The sequence below is a fragment of the Diadema antillarum genome, unplaced genomic scaffold (assembly GCF_040938485.1).
Source record: "Diadema antillarum isolate AM-2024a unplaced genomic scaffold, OU_Dant_1.0 seq00000059_RagTag, whole genome shotgun sequence".
NCBI lineage: Eukaryota > Metazoa > Echinodermata > Echinoidea > Diadematoida > Diadematidae > Diadema > Diadema antillarum.
The window spans coordinates 1,832,119-1,854,946 of record NW_027271164.1 but is presented as its reverse complement, the minus strand read 5'-3'; the positions used below and the strand labels follow the sequence as shown (position 1 = coordinate 1,854,946).

General features: G+C 38.8%; 1 protein-coding gene across 1 annotated transcript in view; it reads right to left on the bottom strand.

Annotated features, from left to right (window-relative positions):
• The window catches only part of LOC139725798 (protogenin B-like), a 122,079-nt gene that overhangs the window by 26,319 nt on the left and 72,932 nt on the right, over positions 1-22,828 (bottom strand). Inside the window, exons 3-10 of the mRNA XM_071636877.1 lie at positions 22,319-22,460; positions 20,375-20,649; positions 13,497-13,658; positions 12,928-13,200; positions 10,863-11,000; positions 9,225-9,383; positions 8,481-8,786; positions 4,693-4,884 (exon numbers count right to left, since the gene is read on the bottom strand). Coding sequence (XP_071492978.1) covers positions 4,693-4,884; positions 8,481-8,786; positions 9,225-9,383; positions 10,863-11,000; positions 12,928-13,200; positions 13,497-13,658; positions 20,375-20,649; positions 22,319-22,460 — 1,647 coding nt within the window. The remainder of the gene's footprint in view (positions 1-4,692; positions 4,885-8,480; positions 8,787-9,224; positions 9,384-10,862; positions 11,001-12,927; positions 13,201-13,496; positions 13,659-20,374; positions 20,650-22,318; positions 22,461-22,828) is intronic.

The following is a 22,828-nucleotide window of genomic DNA, read 5'->3' as shown; positions in this document are numbered from 1 at the left end:
AACATTGCACAATCTATCTTACCCGGCCAAGCGCGAAAAAATGCTCACGCAAAAATATCCACTTTTAGAGTATTTCTTTTTTACTATCATTTTTAACAATACCTAAGAAATTGGTATGGATTCATAAAAAAGATATGCCTTTAGCAACAAGCAGAATAAGACTTAGATGAGAAATGTCAAACATGCCACAACTGAATGAAATTTGATAAATCAATATCTGCTAAAGATAATGGAAAGAAAAAATTCTCTCAGGCCCGGAGAGATTTTGCACGTTTACAAATCAATGGAGCTCAGAAAAAGAAAGGTACAGTTTGTTTGTTTTTTTTTTGTTTTTTTGTTTTTCTTTTGTTTTTCTTTTGTTTTTTCTAGAGAGGGACAATATTTCCTGATGGAGCTAAGAAAAAGGAAGGTACAGTTTTTTTCTTGAGGGGGACAATATCTCCTGCGACATTAGCCTCTCCCATCCGATCCAGTGGCCTGGCATAGAGCCAGCGAAGGGAGGCGCCAAGGCTTTCTCACAAGTTCACTGGTTGCCATGCATGAAAAGACTGCTATTTCACTCCACTCTATCACTGATGATGGTCACGGGCCACAAACTCTGGCTGAAGTACAGAACAAAGCCCAGCATTGGGGACTGAAGCGATTACTGACCACTATGGAATGCAATGCAGCCAGGGAGGAACCAGGAGAAACTCAACAAGCTTTTCATAGAACAGATTTACATCTGAATGTGATAAGTCACACAAACACACACACACACACACACACACATACACACACACACACACACACACACACACACACATTGTACTTCACAGGATTCAGAGACTGAAAATGATTGGACAGGATAATATTTCAGCCTTAGTTTTGTTTAGTTTCTTGAAGCAGCATGCTTAATAAGTTTAGAATTTAGCCACTTTCTTTTGGCACAGTACCTGCAATATTACTTCCTTGTCTACAGGAAGGTGTGAGGAATATACTGCCTTTTACAAAAGTAATAAATTCACTTATGATATGCAACATAAACCACAAAAATACCACTATCTTTTAAGTTAAGGTCTCAGTGTTGAGAAATCCCATTTGGGAAGTACACCATAATGGAGGTATCACTAACGCAAGGCAGCATCATGTCAGAAAGAAGCAAACATACATTTTTTAACACTTCTTTATGTGACTTTATATTATTCCCCTTCATAGAGATATGTCACTTTCCCAATTTGAATAGATATCTGTAAAAAACAGTGGGTTATGATACTCTATGCCAAGTCCTACTCACACACACACACACACACACACACGGAAGTAATAAACTCTTTAAGATGGCCACCATAATGGACCGATACTGTCTTAGCTCGTCCTTTTAGTGTTCCCCTCACGGTGAGGCAATATTCAATCATTATATTGCACATCAGATTGTATAAACTGATATTGTGACATTCTGTAAAATCAGCACTATCCAACCCATACTGTCAAGACACAGAAACACATCACATGGATAATCTTGCATGATTCTGATAAGGCACAGTTCAAAAGACACAGTCCCCTGGAAGAGTGGCCATGTATCAGAACTGCATCCTTGATCAAATAGTTTCTACTAGCTGCAGTTAACATCACAGCAGCTGCAACATCACCAACCCAAAACAAATATTTCGTTTTCACACTGAATCTGAGACTTGGGAAAGGAAAACTTTAATCATCATGAAAACTGCACATAGAAACTGGCTTCAAATATATAGAAACATCAACATTGCCTATCCAAGATAAAATTTCATTAGAGTCTGCAATGTTTATGTATAAATCTAATAATAGCTACGTTCACATGCAGTTGCCAAACTTGAAGTTTAGGTCGAAAACTTAACAGTCGATGATTAGTTCCACTCATAAATTCGCGACATGGGTTCACACGCACACCTAAACTCTCTATACAACTTACGAGCTAATCCCGCTCGATGTTTATACCAGAGGTACAAAGTCCATGCTATGACCTTTTGCCCATACAAAACAGCGCAACTGGAGGTTGACCCAAAAGCAAACGAGAAGCGAGGTTCACGCTAACTCAAAAGCCCATGGCTCATAGAGAGAGCGTAAACCCTAAGACGTCTTGTGGTTCTAATCATCAACTAAACTTTAAGATTGCTAACTTTCGAGTGCGTCCACACGGCGCTAAACTACAAGCTAATCATCAAGAGTTAAGTTTTCGACCTAAACCAAAGTTTAGGAACAGCATGTGAACCTAACTAATACCATCTTTCCTGATGCATTCAAGGATTATTTTACATGAAATAGTTCCATTCAGGATTATAACACCAGAAATGTCAAAACATCCATCTTCCACTAAATCACTCATCTTGTAAGCCGTCATCTATATTTTCAAAAGGTCCAGTTTTATGGAGTAATTTGATAAAATTCTTTAAAGACCAGTAAGACTACTAGATGATTTAAAAATTTGACATTTTTTGAGCACCTTTTTGAGTCAATAATGTTACAATTGAATAAATAGCCCACTGTACAGTTTCCTCCTTTTCTCTTCTATTTCTTTTAATATTAATTCAACATTTCCTAAATATTGTATAACATAAAATTAATGTTTGTTTTCACCTAATTACAAAATCCATACAATCTATTACATGCTTTCGCATAATATTTGTCTAGAGCTCATTTTTCAATAAGCCTATGTTGTTGTTGTTTTTTTTTGCTTCTCATGATCCCATTATTATTATACTTAATATCATGTATTTGCTTAATGCAAACTTTGTAAATTAATGTGAAATGAAATGAAATGGATATGAAATCAATACACCTCGTGCCCTACATTTGATGCACTACAATTCATTTATTGGGGTCACCAAAACAAATCATTCACAAGCATCATCAGCTTAAATCACTGCTCTAGTCCCCCATCACAACAAGAGCGTATGCCTTGCGATGCGCTCCTCTCCTCAATCACTCTGATCGTATCCACTGGCCACCTCTACTCACATCACATCTCCCACTGCTGCCAACAAACACATCATTAATTCATCACACATCTGCCACTCACATGCATTCACTCCGCTGCAGCGCCCCAAATTCACCCACAGCCACCGGCAGAGGAGCTCTTCCGAGGGTTGCCACGGCAACCGCAGTCGGTCAAGCACCTCGGCGCTCTTCCTCCTTGGCAGCGGGCCAAGTTTTGCAGCGTAACAGCGCTTGCTGCAGGACACCAAGACAGTGATGCACACTCATCACTATTATTGATCTCAAAATTGCAATTTTGCAGGTAGAATGTCTTTGTAGGAGGAGATGGTAAACATCCAGAGGTCGTCGGACTGAATAAGAGGGAGAAAATACTGGGTTGCAAGCTAAGTGTGACTTCAAACTGGGCAAATGGAGAAATAGCCTTTGAGATGAATTCTTCCCCCTGGCATTAAGGACTTGTTTTCTTGACTACAATCAAACTGCTATCGCCAGAGAAGTGGACCATATTACCCTTACAGGCAAAACTATCCCTCTGAGATCTACTGCCATGAAACACGTAAACAATTCAACCCAAATGTGTATGAAATTGTGTCAATAACCACAGAGTTAGAGAAAGCTCTTTGTCACTACGTCACCTAATAGAATACAGCTGATGGACAACACCATAGAACTGCCTTACAATGGGTGTGGTCACACAACAGTGACATCTCTTTTGTAAGACTGGTCAAATTTGACATTTCCATTAATGTCGTAAAAACTGAATATCTTCCAGCAAGAAAATCCATCCACAATTGTGTTCAACATCTATGAAAAATAAAAGTCGGGGGGGGGGGGGGGGGGGGGGGGGTAGCATCTTCAACCGGGGATAGCAATTCCGGTATACAGATGAACAATAAAACACTACTTGTTCTTCATTTTGTGTTATTCTGTTTGGAAGTTATCCACAGCCATCCCCAGAGAAGTGCTTCTGCAGGTTACCACGGCAACTGCAGATATATCAGACTAAATGTCATTGAGCCGGTTATAAAAGTTTGTGCGTTTGTCCTTTTTTTTTTTTTTTGCTATTAAGTTCTATAATTAGCATTTTAGTGCCTCACTACCTTTGGTAAGTTTAGCTCTTTTTTTTTTTTTTTTTTTTTTCGGATCAGCAGTGAACTCTCTGCTGACTTACCCTGATAGTAAATGTGGCTGCAGCTTACCACTTAAAAAGTTTTGAATAATTTAGATCATGCGCAGGTGCATTTACAGATGTCATGTGTGTTTTTCAGTAAATGTATGATGCATACATTGCTATAGAATATAGTGTCTGGTTTGAATATCGGTGAAAATGTGTGTGATCACACTCCTGCAAAACATATGAAAAGACAAAAGCTCCATGCATTCCCTATTACGCTAAAAATCATAAGGATGCTGTTGTAATCTTTTTCATATGTACGTATACATACACAATTCTGTATGAAATAAGTGTAATACTGTTACCATAGTCATGTAACACAAGTTTATAAAAGAATGTTCAATTCTGCTGCATTAACAGCATCATCATCACTATGAACACTTCAACGACAACAATGACATGAACTCACAATGGTAATATCATCTTCTGGCCATGTGTGACACACACAATATCATCATCATCACGCAACAGCATCCAAACGGTTCAAATCACTTGCGCAAAAAGTAAAGATAAAGTCACAGCAAAGGACTACACAGAGACATAAACTTGTGTCTACTCACTGAGGTTGACCACGATGCACTCGGTGGCATTGGCTGGCAGCAACACAGTGTTGCCTACCACTTCTTCCCCACGGAGAACCACCTGCAACTTAAAACCCTCCGTGATAGGGGGTGGCGGCCCCGCTTGGAAAGTGACGAGCAGCGCTGTATGGTTCAGGTGGCTCACTTGTAGATGTTGTGGTGGCTTGGGTGCTGCAAGACAAATTAGTTCGTACATGAATAACCTTCCAAGTCTGACACTGATTAAACTTATCAAGTCCCTTTAAAACAAAAATGCTTTGCGTACTGAAATCAAACTATGTTCATGCATGAAAATCTAACAAGTATGATATTGATAAGACTAAATTCTCGAGCCACTTTAAAACAATAGAGCAGGTAGTCTTGCATTCAGTACTGTAAATCACGTGTTGTACGTTAAAAAAAAAGGACAATGAAAGAATGGATGGCAGCCTTCAATTGATAGGTGGAGCAATTGTTTCATTTATTTTCCTTTAAAAGGTTGACAGTGTTCAAATCAAACATCTAAAATGAAAAATCCTTAACAGGCATGTCATTTCTTCACTGCATAAAGGCTGGAGCTCATTCTCAAATACAAACTGATGCTTTCACTTTTTGTTCTCTTCTAATCTTAGCTTCGTCAATTACAACTTCATGAAACAGCTCAAAGGCTGGCCAAATCTCAAAAAGTAGAGAAGTATCACTCAATCTTCCCCTTTTCATACACCTCCTTTCTACAACGAAACTCTATTTTAACCCCCTAACACACACACACACACACACACACACACACACACACACACACAAATGTTCCTATAATTTACATCCCAACCAGATGGAAGATGACTGAAAATGGCAAAAAAAAAAGAACCACAACTGGGGTCATGGCCAAATGTATCACATGACCAAAATAGAAAAAAAAAAGAGGTCAAATAAAGACCATAACAAGATCAAACAAACAATTCAAGAAAACGAGGACTATGACCAGTTCAAGAGATACAGATATTGATTTATAGCTAGCAATATGGTTTGGGGGCAGAATGATAAACCCTTGTTTTATCAAATAAAAGGACCCTCCATGGGATTATAAATTTAGCCTGATTCTATGGGAAGATGGCACCTGAGTCACTCTATATGTTGAGTGAGGCTTCTTATCTCCATGATAAAGAAGATATCAAAATAAGAAGTGGTGGAAGTAGAGGACAGTGTCTATGCTAACACCTTCTATGACTAAGTGTGGCAACAAATATTGCTTCAGGTGCTAAATGTTAAGAAATTACACAGTAATAATTCACAGCTTATGAATGAAGTAAATACATTTTTCCTGTTTTAAGCACACACACATACACACACACACACACATACATACACACACATCATACACACAAACAGAATTAAGACTAATGTAAAACTTCAAATTTGGACTTCTGTTTGGCAATACTGATTATAGCTGGTTGAGATACAACAAGCATCAAAACAATGCCTGGTTACTGCAAGCTACTGGCTGCAATTGATGTTTCTTCAGATCATCTTCATGCTTTTCTTTCTTTTTTCCAATTCTACTGACTCACATCGACCAACATAGAAATTTCAGTGATTGTATGAAATACTGTCCAACTGAACAGGATTCACATCTTGCAATAAAGTATCTCTCTACATAAATGTGATACACTGAAAAAAAAAAACCAAATATCTCACTTTAGAGCATATTTCTGCAGACTAAAAATAGTTTACACTTAGGGTAAATATATCATTCATGTCTTAACTTTTCACAAACTGATTTGAACTTAAATGTAGTAAAGTAATCTATCTTACATATATGTTCAAACACTTCCAAGAATTGTCCCTACCACAATAAGCAAGCATTATTAATCATCAACATTGTTATACACTAGTGTACAACAGTTTTGACATGTTATTCTTAGGCAGACCTGACCAAGTCCTCCTTCAAGTGGAATCAATGTAATAACATGCACAACAACAAAACATGAATGAAGAAGGAAAATTCTGAAGACTACTAAAGCAGTAGTTTTGGTCAAGGCAAGAAGTCATACAAGCCTTCCTTTCAGGATCTCCACCAAATCTCTATAAACCATATCCAGATAACCAGCGTGCAAGCACACCAACACTGCCTACACAAATCCTATATATGGCACAGAGATCCTCCATTCACATGGGTTATTTGTATGGTGGACAATGAAATATTATCTAACCACCCAGCAAGGCCTGTCCGCCTATTCCTGTATCCATGTCACACGTCACCATGGAAACGCTCACAGCAATCAGTCAAGCCTAATACTACTGATTCCCTGAATGCAGGTCGGGTTTCATTTCTACTGAAGTAGAAAAGTAAACCATATGGCTTTGAAGAGTGATTAGAGTGTGTGTACATCATTGTAAAGGTTATTGAGTTCATATTGCTGATCATATCATCAAAGTATGCATCTTGTATCTGGTCAAAGTCTACATTTCTTAATGATCATTTGAGGAAAACGTATGATGCATTTTCACACAAGGCATTCACATCAGAGCAATGCACACACTCAAAATTAAGCTCCTGGCATAACAGCTTGGGTGCATAATATTAATAACATCTCTCTCACACAAATGACTCCTCTTTTCTTCTTCTTTTTTTTTTCTCAGATTCACTGGTTATTTACAAATATTTACAAACCTGTGGAAAAGCAAACTGCTGTGCACATCTATCTCTCATTCACTTTGCAGTTTCAAACATCCCCTAAAGCCTACAGGTTGTGTTGCCCAAGCATCCCTGTGTTGCCCCCTTTATAGTACAGGTTCCTTCAGAATTCACCTTTTAATTGTTACCATCCACACAATCACATATGTACACTTACATTACAAACAATCTAGAGGATACACTGCTTCCTCTTTCTCCCTAGCATACTTTTTCTTTACCAAAATTACTCTGGAGTTTTAAATGATTGCACACAACTATATCACCATGTGCTCACAAGTACTAAAGAATGAGTGAGCAATGTTTCACATATTGTCAACAGTAATTCCCTTTATAATTATTTCTATGGCGATACTACTTCATCTTCAACTTTTCATCAAAAGCAGCATAACACAGAGCCAGCAATTAAATTCAGTAACATTCAGCAGAGATGCATTTTACCTACATGTAATTTGTCTTTTTTTGTGTGTTTTGCATTATAGATTTTTCACAAGTCTGTGTCCACAGGAGCTCTAACACTAGTGACAGTCAATATACGAGTTGATGCACATCAACACTATTTCCCTTCTCTCTACCGACAAGCGCTACATTCTGAAATTCTTCATAAAACAAATATCACACATGAAATTCTTTATAAAACAAATAGCACACGTCTTCATCATCCCACATAGGTCGCACCAGACAGACAAACATGGTGAGAAAGTGACCGGTGAGCAGACTAAAAATAACACAGAGAGATGAAGAAAGCAATGTTTAAAACTTCCAGGAGATTACTAGTACCCATTTTGGCACTGCTTCCCATTTCTATCAATTCGTAATATACAGCTGGCTTATGACACCATGCCAACATATTCCATGTTTTAATATCAAACTGTTTTGAGGCTTTCCAAGGAGTCAACATCATTGTATGCATATCCTTTGCTGCTACGGTGTCTTGCATCATCTATTGGTAACGCAGGTAACGGTATAAATCCGAACACTGGAAGGTAACATTGCAATAATGCAATTAACTGTGTTACTACCCATGGGAGCAATTTGATTTGATTCATCATAAATGACCAGTGCTGACTTAAAACCGAGACTATAAGGAACTTACTTGTTTCGTTGTACACCTCAGGAGTGGTGACCGTCACCCAGTCAGAGTACACTCCGTAGCCCACGTTTGTCTTGGCAGCCATTTTCACACTGTAGTTTGAGTTGGGCATGACATCACTAAGGACAAACTCACGCAGATGGCTGTCCACCTCTGTTCTGTTGTAGGTGAGGCTACCCTGCGCATAGAAGGCAATGGCATAGCCTGTGATGACTCCATTGGCCCTGTTCATGGGTATCTCGTTCCAGGTCACTGTGATTGAGGTGGGCGACTCACTGGTGACTGAAAATTCCGGCCATGTTGAAGGGGCTACGGAGATGCAAGAAAGATAGGTGAAAACTTCCAGCATGTAACAAAAATCTGTGTGACAGCTGCATTCATCATCATATTACCTATGGGCATTTATTTTGTTGTTGTGCCATGAGTTCCTTCCAAATTTTTCATTCATAATTTCCTGTACTACAAACATTTTACAATCTCGGACAGTGAACTAGTTTGCCCATAAACACAACACAATGACGTAAAGTTGCCAATTTGTAGTGACTCTCTTTCTGAAGCAAAACTTGAACATTGTTTGTCCATGGATACAGATACAGTCGAGTGTGAGTTGTATCTTTTGCACACCAACGTCAAGCAATGTGGCCAACATCACTGCAGTGATGCTGCAAAGAAATAATACAGCTTACACTTAGCCTGATCTGCCAGGACTGCTTATCAAGCTAGGACTAACGACATCAAGATACCTACCGGCTTCGTATGTCTTCACACATTGATAGTTGCGGGGACAAGGAGCCCTTGTGGTGAAACACTGAACGTTGACTCGGTACTGAGTGAAGGGCATTAGGCCATTCAGCGTCACATTCAGTGGTTGATGACGTTGAACAAGTTTCTCTAATGGCTGGGCACCTACAAAAAAAAAAACACACATCAAAGTCATTCTCACTAAAATGAAGATACAGCGAAGGAGGCCCCTATAGGAAGAGAAATGCTGAACACTGGCACAAGTCTGACGGTCCTGGACCAGTAAAAATCACTGTTGGACCAGTAACTATTCAGGAATTGCTTAATTTACTGGTCCGACATGACAGGTAAAATGACAAAAATAACATTGTCGGGGTCAGTTGAAAAAAAAAGTACAAGACCAGTAGATTTAAGGTTCTGACCAGTAGGAAAAGTGGCCTAGTGTGTAGCCATGGGAAGAGGAAATCCAGTCACGCAAAATTCACCAATCAGATACCACCTTAACATCAAGGGCTCCCCTAGCAATTATCATAAATAACGTCAGCAAAGGCAGCACAAACTTTAGTACACATTGACAATACCATCTACCTCGTTTGAGCCATTTCATTGATGATAATATGTTGAATGTAATATCAGCAACCAATGGAGAGATCTTTAATCATCTGAAACTAATTTCATTCAAGGTGCTAATCAGTGACAGATACCATCAAATTGGGACCAATAACTTCGTAATGAATATGAAATGTCCCGCCTACAGCTTTCTGTTAGCTGCTTGTCTTTAAAGGGGAAGGCTAGTAACTGATCAGTGGGAATCAGTGGAAATGCTGAGAGATGATTGTTCCAATCCTTATGGGATTCATCAAGAGTTCATTGTACATCTATTGTTGTGTGAAAATGATTTGCTTCAGAATGGTCTCATATTCAAGTAATGTGCAGTTTAATGCTTCCAGGTTAGCGTCCCTGGTCAGTGACGGAGCATTAATCTGCACATTACTTGAATATGAGACCGTTCTGAAGCAAATCATTTTCACACAACAATAGATATTATATACAATGAACTCTTGAATGAATCCCATAAGGATTGGAACAATCATCTCCCAGCATTTCCACTGATTCCCACTGATCAGTTACTAGCCTTCCCCTTTAATAACAACAAGCATCTTCAGTACTGTAACAGGCATGAAATGATGTCTGTCTACTAGGTCAAAATAATCACCATATCAATCACTGCAAAAACCTATTCATCTTCTTCATCATCATCATTGTCATCATCATCATCATCGTCATCATCATCATCATCATTATCAATGCCACAAAATAATCACCACCACAATCACTGCCAAAACCTATTCATCTTCTTCATCATCAATGTTGTCATCATCATCATCATCATCATCATCATCATCATCATCATCATCATCATCATCATCATCATTATCAATGCCACAAAATAATCACCACCACAATCACTGCCAAAACCTATTCATCTTCTTCATCATCAATGTTGTCATCATCATCATCATCATCATCATCATCATCATCAACATCATCATCATCATCATCATCAATGCCATAAAAATGCAACATCTCCATCACCACTGAGTGCCAGGGCTGTAGCTAAGGTTACCTAACACCAGACCTTACCTTCCACCAGAGGTTTGTACTCCACAGTGTATGCAATGATGTCGTTAGCATTCTCGGGAGAGCCCCAAGTCACTCGCATCGTGTCACTTGACAAAACTTCTACACTTAGGCCGGTGACTGGACCTGGGTAGCTATCATCTGCATTTCAAACATATAAAGTGTACAACTCAATTAGAAAAATGACAAATGATATGTTTCATAAATCAACAGAAATGGAAGATTTTCTAGAGATTCCTGCAAAACAATCATCAACACTCCATGACCTGATAAGCAGTTGGCCTCCAGATACGTTAGCTTATGTCACAGTTCAGATCAAGGTTTCTTTTCTACATTGGCTTGATAATACGTTGATTTTTACCTCTGCCAAGGAAGGAGGTAAAGTGATCATTGGCGTTGGTTTGCCTGTTTGCAAAATAACTCTAAAAGTTGTGAACAGATTGGAATGAACCTTGCAAGAAAAGTCATTAATGACACAAGGAATAGATGATTAATTTTGGTAGTGATCAGGGAATTTTTATGGATTTTTGAAGAATCTTTTGGTACATAATGAACTTGGGAGTTCTAGCTGCTTGTATTGGAGGTTTGCATACATGCACTAAAGTGCATGCTCTGCTCGGGCAGCTGGAAGCTGATGACAAAAACAAAAGACTTCTATATACTGGAAAACTGCATGCATTTATGGGTGGAAATGAGCTGCTGGCTTGGTGGAGGTCTGTGCTCTCCGAGTGCTTTCCTAGTTTGTTTGATTTTTTTACTCCATGACTAAAAAGCATATTTGATGAAGATTTGTATGTAGGTCAATGGGAGACTTGTGAGGTCAAAACATTGTCACTTTAATCCACTTTGTGTCATGTCAAGTTGCTATTAACATCAATAGGTTGTGAAAACACTTAAAACTGCAAAATTCTTCACCTTTTAATTTTGCATTCAATTTTGATGAAAACCTCTACCATTCAACCTGTTTGATTTTATTTTGTTTATCAAAGCCAACTCATGGTGTGGTAATAGAGTGAAAGTCAGAGGTACATCTCCCACCAAGAAATGAACCAGAACGCATTTGACAACACACGTCTCTGTCAGCCCATCCCTATAGGAATCTGTTGCTACACATACCAACACTTTCATGGAGATTTATTGTCGGGAGCTTCTCAAAACACTCACTTTACAAACCCACTCAAAAGTGCTGATTGATTTCAGTTTACACATCTTTTGTATTATTGCACTAGAGGTATGCAAGACTTGTTTCACATCCTCTGCACTTGTGGGAAATGAGATAGTAGCAAAGTTTGCATTGCAACTCGTTTTCACTTTCATAAATCATGTAAATGTTGGCACTATCATCACAGCAATTTGGCCAACTGTACTCTTTCTTTTCCTTTAAAGGGGCACTCTAAGAGAAAGCAAGTCAAAAGGGCTGAGATTCCTTTCATGTATGTCATTTCAAATCGTTCATCTATTATATTCATCAAATACTAGAACAATACTAATAGATCCTGCCCATTTCTTCTGGTGAAGGGAACTGAGAGTGAAATATAAACCACTTTAATTGTTACAGACGTATCACCATGTGGTCACTGTGACCTGCTTCATTCTAAACACTTTATAAGGGTCTCCTTGTCACTCTTCAGTAAATTCGTATATCTTCCACATTTTTGCCAAATTTGACCAGCAGAAAAAAAGATATTTCTGTAATCCCATGGACACATGACTACTGTCACAGGATTGTTAACCCGTTGAGGATAAGTCCCAAGTATACTCGGGCAGGTGTCTATGGGAAGTGTGTGTTGTAGCAAAATCAGTCCATCCTCAACAGGTTAAGAGATTACTCGTAATCATGACAAGCTGCATATCTGTTCAGTCCTTTGGGTTAATTGGATAGATAGAGCAATAGATAGATAGATGGATAGATAGATAGATAGATAGATAGATAGATAGATAGATAGATAGATAGATAGTTAGATAGATAGATAGACAGATAGATATTGGTTTCTTTCATCAAAAGGAAAGTACATGGAGCTGAATGTGATGAGATGTGCACGACATGAGATGCGGTGAAAGTACTTACAGGCTATGATAGCGACGGACCCGGCAGCCAGAATGGTGCCTGCACCATTGCGCGCCTCACACTGGTATACCCCCGCATCCTCCCACCACACCTGCTGCACCACATAGTCATTGTTGAGTAGGTGGCTGTGGTAGTCGTCGATCGTTGCAGGGAGGCCGTTGTGGAGCCAAGTGATGGTGGGGTGTGGCTCACCAATTGCAAGGCACCACAGCCGTAGTGTGCTGCCAATTACTTTGTCATCGACGTCCGGAGTGACCCGGAAAACAGGAGGAGCTGAGTGGGAAAGTGATAGGGGGAAACTTTACACCACATAGATGCAAACTGTCTTTTTTCTTCACCAATCTTAAAGATACTAAAATGCTTCCAAATATATACAAGGGTTATGCTACTATGATGAAACACCTAACTTTGATGATGCATCAACGCAATTTTTCTAGCTTCAGAAAGGAAACACTGTGCTGAATTCATACCACTAATCGTAGGCCGTCTTCACAACTTGAAAGGTCCTGAGTTGCAATTCTTAGAGAAGAAAAGGTTCAAAGGATCGAGTCACAAGGGGGGCTACTCACTCGCAATGGTCACTTGTGTCTCAGCCACGATGTTCTGGCCAGTCTGTGGGTTGGTGGCATAGCAGTAATAAGTGGCATTGTCTTTCACTGGCTGGACACTCCTCATTACCAAGTTGCTGCCACCAGGGTAGCTTACGTCATCTGTGCGTATGGGGCGGCCATCTAAAATAACACAAAACAAAGTTTAATATCATTTATGTGATGGAACAAGCACACATTGATTCATTTTTAAAACTGTTCAGGCAATCTTAGAATAAAAACCACTACAAAGCAAAGCTGTCTAAGTAGTCTTATTTTCTTTATAATTCCAAAGTATTTTGAATAACTTACTGTATATTCTAAATTTTCCATAGATTTGGCACATATAGACGTCCTGTTACTTTAAAATCAATTAATTCCAATTATCAAACTTTTTTTATGGGGGGGGGGGGGGGTTGTTGCAGTTTATGGCATTTTTCATTCAGCCTGAACATGCATGCCAAAATGTTGTCAAATTTTGAAGGACATTTTTAAGCCACACATCAAGGCAACATTGGTATGACGGCACAACCACAATGAAACAGCAGCACACAGATTCTAAATCTTAACAGAACCAGTTGTACACTCATCTTGATCATAATAAAGGAATCAGTAGGGGGGAAAAATGAATTTTCAAACTATACAACACAAGCAAGGTGTGCCTCTGGCAGCTAGTTCCCATAATATCACATCTTTGTAATGGACGGAATTTTCAGTACCCTACAGATCCTGGAATGATAACAAACAGTAGAGCTGTACGGATGTTTTCCTTTCCCCCCAATTGAAAGGAAATCAAAACATTTTCATTTATAGGACAGGTAAAACATGTTTTCTCTGCAAAGTCATACTCACACAATTGATACAAAAATCATAAAGAGCAAGCTTGAACACACTATCTAAGCTCAAAATCAGGATTCTTTGGTGTTAACAGTTTTAGTGTAAAGAATGATATCAGTCAAACTTTGCCCTGAATTAAAGAAAAGGTTATTTTTTGAACAGTTCTCGAGTGATGCATTCGAATATAAAATTATCTGACTGCATTTTTCTGAGGACTTTCAAATAGGCACTACACTTGACGGATGTTATTCATTTGTTGTGTATTTCATCCACAAGATTACTTGATAACTTCAACAATGGAGAGGAAAGGGGGCATATTGTCACAGAAATAAAAAGGTATCACAGAATACATCCTACAAAACTCATGTTTGTATGTATTTACAGTATACCTCCCCAGTTTTGTTTGCATGAAAGTAATCTCTGTATGATGAATTTAAAAACTACGCAAAAGCTGCCACATCAGTACAAAGTAAGATTGTACACTTAATTATATTTTTTCTAAAAACAAACAAACAAACAAAAAATGTTATAAAGTGCATGGTAATAAGGATAATTCAGGACCTGAGTCCATTGTTCAAAAGGAAACCTGTAAACTGAACTTGGGACTCATCATTATTGATCCCTACTGACTGCAGCATTTGCTATAGACTGACTTACACAACACACATGAAACAAACACATGACATACATGCCCAAACACACTCACATATATACCTCTACACTATGATATACTTATTAAACTAGCAAAGTTAAAAGTTGGCCCATGGGCACTGATTAAGACCACAATATTGTATTATCAAATCAGGTCAGATACCTTGGATACCTTGTTTGTGACGCCACTGATTTCTTTCTTTTTTTTTTTCTTAAGTAAAATGGAGTGGAATTCCCTGGTGATACTAGAAAAAAGCTCTGTGTATGCCAGCAAGTGAAGGGACTAAGCTTAACACAGGATATCATTCTCAATGAGCAGGGAAATGAGGGAAAATCTCTTATCGTTGGGTGCAGCAAACACAGAATAATGATGGGGGAGGGGGAGATTGAATTGGAGACAAGAAATAGTGGTGACTGATGAAATTTGTCAAGAACAGTCACTTGCACTGCAGCCCAATGACGCATTGTCTTGTTACCAGCTTCAATGGGAGACTGCTGGCTATGTTCTGACATGTTCACATACAATTGTAGCACATCATTGTGTATTTTGGTACAACAATGAAAACAGCCCAAAATAATCTCTGCCACAATTTTGTACAAATTTCAAAAAAATTAATGTCATACAAACGATCAGAGGGAAGATCTTCATGATAGTTTTCATAAGGTTCAGTGTTACTCACTCAAAATAAGACAACTGCATACTTAGCGACTGTTTAACATCTTTTATGTTTTAATAGTACAATATATGTGTTTACATAACTAAATAAGATACCAAACCAAACATGTGCATATACACATATGCACACAGGTCATGTATGTAAATGACTTTCATTGTATTTCCTCATGCACAGATGCATAATTCACAATTGCTACTAACAAACATTTGGCAGTTACAAGGAAATACAATTCATCTCTAACCTTCAAGGTAGACTGGTCTCTTTCTGTCCTAGGGGGATTTCAAGGAAGAGCCACAATGATATATCAGGACATAATTTTCCTGGTATGGCACTGCATTTTGCTATGCACTTTTTGTACCACTGCTACATAAACCATCTTTTGTGTAGCAGTTTTCTTCCACAGAAGTCATTTGAAAAGAAGGATTTTGAATATCATTCATCAGCTAAAATTGCTAATGAAAATCAAGTTGAAAAATTATTCCCTGTAGATACTCCACACATGTGATGGTAAGACATTTAGACACTACGTGTCACTATCCAATATTTTTGAGAATTTGGGATTATTTTCGTTTCATTTTGTTTGGTTGTTTTGTTTCATTGTGGGTTTTTTTTTTGTGTGTGAACTGGTACAATGCTGACTAATCTCCTAACACACTTTCTAATTGAACAGCTGAATATGTCTGATCACAGTAACATCACACGAAGAGGTCATTTTTTTTTCATAGCTCATATTTTTACTGTCATAAAATACAGAATATGTAAAAGAGAGAAGTCATCACTGACACTGCCAATAAGTGGACTACAAGGCTGTTACTGTAAAACGAGGAATGTTTGCGTGTATTTTGATTACGTGAAATTTGTGAGAGACAAGATTCGCGAAATTTAAATGCATGCAAAAGTTCTTGTATACACAATATGCAATGAATGCCAGTGACAATTCATGAAAATTTCATGCCAAAAAACAGGCCGTCAGCTCCAATTCGTGAAAATTTAATGCCGCAAAACACATCTTGCTTTACAGTATTAAATGCTTTTCAATTTCCATTGCGAGATTAACCATTATGTGTCACGAACGCTGAGCAAAGTCAAAGAAAAGCATTTCCGGCAGAGGGACTACAACTGCAAACTTATCTAAACCACTATTAAGGCCCGAGGCCAGGAGAGAATGGCTAGCGAACCCATTATCATGTATTATTCACCCATAAGTGTGTCGATAAAGGTCACAAGCATCGTCCATTTCTACAATGATCTGTGGATTATAAGATTTCAGAATGGCGACAGAGTTGGCTACTGTGGGGAAAACGCACTACGGACATAAATAACCTCAGTGAAATCTATGCCCCTGTCTAAAGCTCGAGTCTATAAATCACAGCTGGTTAGAATGATATCTAAGAAAGTAAGCAAATCAAAAGTAGGATAAATAGACATTTCACACAGTTGTAGCTTTCAAACAAGAAAAAAGTACTTCTGATGCTACGAAATGTCACCGTAACTGAGAAAGGGTGCCACAAAACGAATTTTAGAATGCTCATTTCTGTCCCTTACATCATTATTTATATCACACCACAACAGACTAAATTCACATTTCACAAATTGTGATAACCATGGTTTCGCACTGCTGTCATACTTTTTACCATTAGCTTTACGATGATGATACAGTATTTTGAAAATAAAGACGCACTAAGATTTTATAACACACTGAGCAATACAAATCTTTTAGAGCTTGCTTTCCAAAAATCTCTACAATGCTGTGCATAGGCCTACTTCGCACAAGGCCCACAATTTCAACCACAGACAAGTTTTCACCACGAGAAAATAATCTACATCTTATAATTATAATGATTTTAGCAAATAATAGAGAACTGACCATAAGTGAAAGTTATGGTCATAAGGCTTTTTATGCAAGTGGCTCACCAGGCATCACTGATATTGTAAAGCACTAAATTTCCATGGTATAAATTTTTACTAATTGGATCCGACCGCCTTTTTCGTGGCATGAATTGCCACTTGCATTCAATGCATATAGTGCAGACAAGAATTTTCATGTGCACTTTAATTTCATAAATCTTGGCCCCACGAAATTCACGAAATTAAAATGCATGTAAAAATTTCTGGTTTTACGGTATATTGTTTGTCATTCAAAGCCATTCCACGGTACATAAGTCAATTTGAATGCTTCCCTTTAAAAAAGGCTTGGACTGCTGTTACTGGCACCTGCTTCACATCATGAGAAATTATTGGGTGATAGTTAAATAAAAATCGGTGGCCTATTTAGGAAGTCTAATTTCTTAATTAAATCAAGACCTAATTGACAAATATGGCTTATACACATACAACATGTGTTGAAATGTGGAAAGAAAACCTACCACAAATACCGTTCTGCATCAAGAACACATTATCATTAATTCCCTCAGACATTACACCATATCAGAGCTACCATTGGATATTGTAAATATGCATACACACACAAGTTGTCATCATCACCATCATCACTATGACTACCAGTATTATTCAACCTTTATCATCATCGTCATCATCATCTTATAAAACAAGAGACCCGCGGGTCTAGCGCTCACCTGAGTATCGCAAGTTCACCTTTCACGCAGTCACTAATCTAAATTATTCACAGCTCTACCAAAATTTGACCAGGCACTCTCAAGTAGAAGATGAAAATGTACAATAAGGTCCCATTTTTTTAAAGATTCCTTAATTTGGGGGGATTGGGGCCCCCTGGGGCCCTCTGGGTGGGGCATGGTGCTCATTTTGATAAATTGTGATCCTGATCCCCTAGGGATGCTACTTGCCAAGTTTGACGAAAATCCATCATGAGGTTTTCAGGAAGAAGATGAAAATGTACAATTTAGGCCCCCATTTGGACCTTCCCAACCACCCCCCCCCCCCTCCCCGAGGGGCACCCCTGGATCTCCTATGAACAAACTTGAAACTACAGTCATTAATGTACTCACTCATAGTATTATCTTAGCTCTATAACTTCTGATACTAGAGAAGATTTTAAAAGATTCCTTCATTTTGGGGGTGTGGGCCCCCCGGGGGCCCCCTGGGTGGGGCATGGTGCCCATTTTAACAAATTGAGATCCTAACCCCTTAGGGATGCTACCTGCCAAGTTTGGTGAAAATGGGTCATGGGGTTCTCAAGAAGATAAAAATGTACAATTTAGGCCCCATTAGGATCCCTCCTCACCCCCCCTCCCCTGGGTCCCAAGGGGGGCACCCCTGATTCTGCCATGAACAAACTTGAAACTACAGTCATTAATGTACAAACTCATAGTATTAACTTAGCTCTATCACTTATGGTTCTAGAGAAGAAGATTTTTACAGATTCCTTAATTTTGGGGGGTTTGGGCCCCCTGGGGCCCCCTGGGTGGGGCATGGTACCCATTTTAACAAATTGGGTTCCTAACCCCCTAGGGATGCTAGCTGCCAAGTTTGGTGAAAATGGGTCATGGGATTCTTAAGAAGAAGATGAAAATGTACAATTTAGGCCCCATTAGAACCCCTCCCCACCCCCCCCCCCCTCCCCTGGGTCCCAAGGGGGGCACCCCTGATTCTGCCATGAACAAACTTGAAACTACAGTCATCAATGTACTAACTCATAGTATTAACTTAGCTCTATCACTTCTGGTTCTAGAGAAGAAGATTTTTACAGATTCCTTAATTTTGGGGGGTTTGGGCCCCCCTGGGGGCCCCCTGGGTGGGGCATGGTGCCCATTTTAACAAATTGAGTTCCTAACCCCCTAGGGATGCTACCTGCCAAGTTTGATGAAAATCGGTCTTGGGGTTTTCAAGAAGAAGATGAAAATGTAAAAAGTTTACGCACGACGCACGACGGACGACGGACGACGCACGACGGACGACGGACGACGCACGACGCACGACGCACGACGCACGACGCACGACGGACGCCGGACGAAGGGCGATCGCAATAGCTCACTTGAGCCTTTGGCTCAGGTGAGCTAAAAACACATTTTCATAAATGGATGGCTTAGCCGCACCACTTACAACACCACTCAACAGTCTGAATTTGGTTCCCTTGCCAACAACTCGTTTTATCACATTAAAGAGACTGTTCTAATTCTGTGTCATTCATTATTCCCTTGACGACCAACACACAATCTTGATGTTTATCACAGTGGCCCCATTCCCGGAACTCATACTAAGTCACTGCCCACATGTGCAAAGTTACCCATCACAGAGGTTGTGTTATTGACACTGCTTTATTTATTGACCCCTTTAGGACGAGCTGATTCTGCTTTGGCACACGTACATCCCATAGGCACCTGCCTCAGTATAATTGGGACTAGTCTCCAATGGGTTAAAAGATACAACAACACAAGCCAAACCGTTCTTAACTTGCCTATATCATAACTTGTCTCTTCTAACTTATATTTCACTATCATACTGGTTTCATTTCATCTTTTATCTTCATAATTTCATGTTACCATAATGCTGTATCTTCAATGCTCTCCATGTTGTAGTAAAAGCCCCCATGTAAATGCTGATAAAATATAAATAACTCTACCATAAATTGCAGTTTTATCATGCCGTCAAATATTCTGTGTGTAAATTCACAGGATTTCATAATTCACTCAAGAGAAAGACAGTAAAAAGATGAGATGAGAGACATAAAGAACCCCAGAGAGAGAAGGAGGAGGTCAGTAAAAAATCACTTCTTACCTTTTCTCCTCCATGTGACCTGAAGAGGAGAGCCCTGAACCAGGCATTCCAGGAGCAAATCCTCCCCAGCCACCACCGTCTTCTGACGGGGCGGGGCACTGATGATGACGGGTGTGGTCAGAGGTATAAGAGCCATTTCCTGAGGTAGAACACTGAGGGTGGCGGTGTGACTCCGTCTCGTCTGGACAACGTTCGTAGCCACACATTTGTACAGGCCCTCGTCGGCCATTGAAACATTGTGGATTTGCAGCACACCATTTGGCAGTTGTATTACTCTACGGGGATAGAGAGCAGAGTTTATACAGTTCTTTACTCACAGTATTCTTTCATATTTTGGCAGCTTTGCAACAAGTGCAAAGGAGTCTTAACACAGTCACTTACAACTCTTGTTCATGTTTCCATTACAAGTAAGTTGGATGATATCTCCTATAATCCAAAACAAATTCCATGTACCCAGTGTGTTTGGACTAGAGACCACTCTTGATACAGGATTTGTTTCTACTTAAAAGTTAGAAAATGCACATATAATGATTTCCTTGAATACTGGTACATTTCATTAGTCAAGAAACACACAGACACGCAAGGCAACTTTTGTAGAATAATGCTCTCGTTACAATTATGGAAAGGAACGCAGACATTCATGGAAACTTGTTAAGTATTATCGTGAATGGTTCAGTATGCAAATTTTACATTGTTGATTGCATGGGCTGTTAAAATTGAGTCACAAATCATTCAAATAAGACCACTACAAAAAAATTGGATGTTGACAACTGCTACCAACAGATATGCATGTAGCCACAAGGGACAACTTGTTTATTTCGAGAAAGTCCATTGAAAACTTTTTAAAGTTTTTTTTTTTTATGCTTCAAATTATGTGATGCAAACATACTCTGACTCTTAAAGCCATTATTCTTCTAATCCTACTCTTGCATTGTAAGAGTACTTTGGATAGATAAGGTTTTGGTCACTCACGCCCTATTCATGGTTTTTCTCTATCTCTATTTTTTTTTTTTTTTTTTTTTGCTATCAAAGCACAGTCTAAAATCACTCATATAAAGAAAGTGGGCAAGCATGTTGTGAACATTTCAGGCTGATATTCAAATAGCACATTTACCCTTATGGCATTTGATCACAAACTTGTCATATCTTCTAAAGGCTTTTTGACCTACCTACTAGAAAACTGAAATTCCATGGTTTTCTCTATTAGCGAATCAATGGTAACATGCTATATGGCTACTGTACAAGCTGTTAGTTTCACGTAAAGATATTTTCACAAATGAGGAGGTCACAGACACTTTTGTGACATGTTGTTTTCACTATTGACACCGAGGCTTTCATAAGTACAAAGGAGACCTCTGGATGATTTTCACATTTTCACATTTGAACGATGATAAATTACTTATACTGAGTACAGAGTTTCAGCATTTATAGTGATTGGGATGAGGAATAAGAATGTTTTCACAATTCATAACTAATTGCAATGAACCAGGATGATGACCTGCAGCCTTACCATAAAAATGCATGAGTTGGGGCTCGAGGACACAGAACAAAAGAAGAAGGTATGCACACATTCTACACAGGTGAACTTGTCAATCAAGTGGTATTGTAATGGAATTACACTGCTACATTTCTGAAATACATGAGGCTCTTACAATGTCATCAACACTGTTCAGTGTAACTTGTTTAGGATTTTTCAGAGTATTGAATTCTCTGCTCAAAGACCACAATAAATTCCACAAATCTATACATGGAGCTGTCGATTTATGTACTACTTGATGTGAAATTATGAAAAATTGTCTGAAATGCCCCTTTAATGGGATCATGACCAGAGGAGTGATATTTTCGCATGTTGTTAAATTTGCGACCCAACAGTGATTTGTGAAATTCATGAAAATCAAACCCTCATAAAAGTAACCACTTTTACAGTAGGGCCTACATCCATACCTGGAGTCCAATTTGATGTTACTCCTGTTGTGCTTCCAAGTAATGCTAGCTTTGGGGTAGCCATGGATGATACACTCAAACCTGGCCACTCCTCCCTGATACGTGACTGTAGGCGATGGATGAGTTTCAAATTGAGGTAGTTCTGCAAATGAAACAAAATGAGAATTCAATATGTTAAACTTTTGGCTTTGTTCACACTAGATGGATCCTCTCACTTGAAACATGCTTCCTTCACATATATTCATACTACAATTGTATCTTTTTGTTTGATTGGACTTGATTTGAGACTGTCCTGAAAACACAACTATTCAATTTAGCATATAATGGTACAATAACAACAATCAATAATACAAAGCCGACAAGAACAAATATGGTATTGAACAGCACATCAAGGGTGTCATCAATAAAAAATTGTGGTGATAGATACACTTGATAACTACTGCTAAATATTTTGTTAAGGCTTCCGCTGTGACATGAATATTGTAAAACATGATATATTCGCGGCATGAA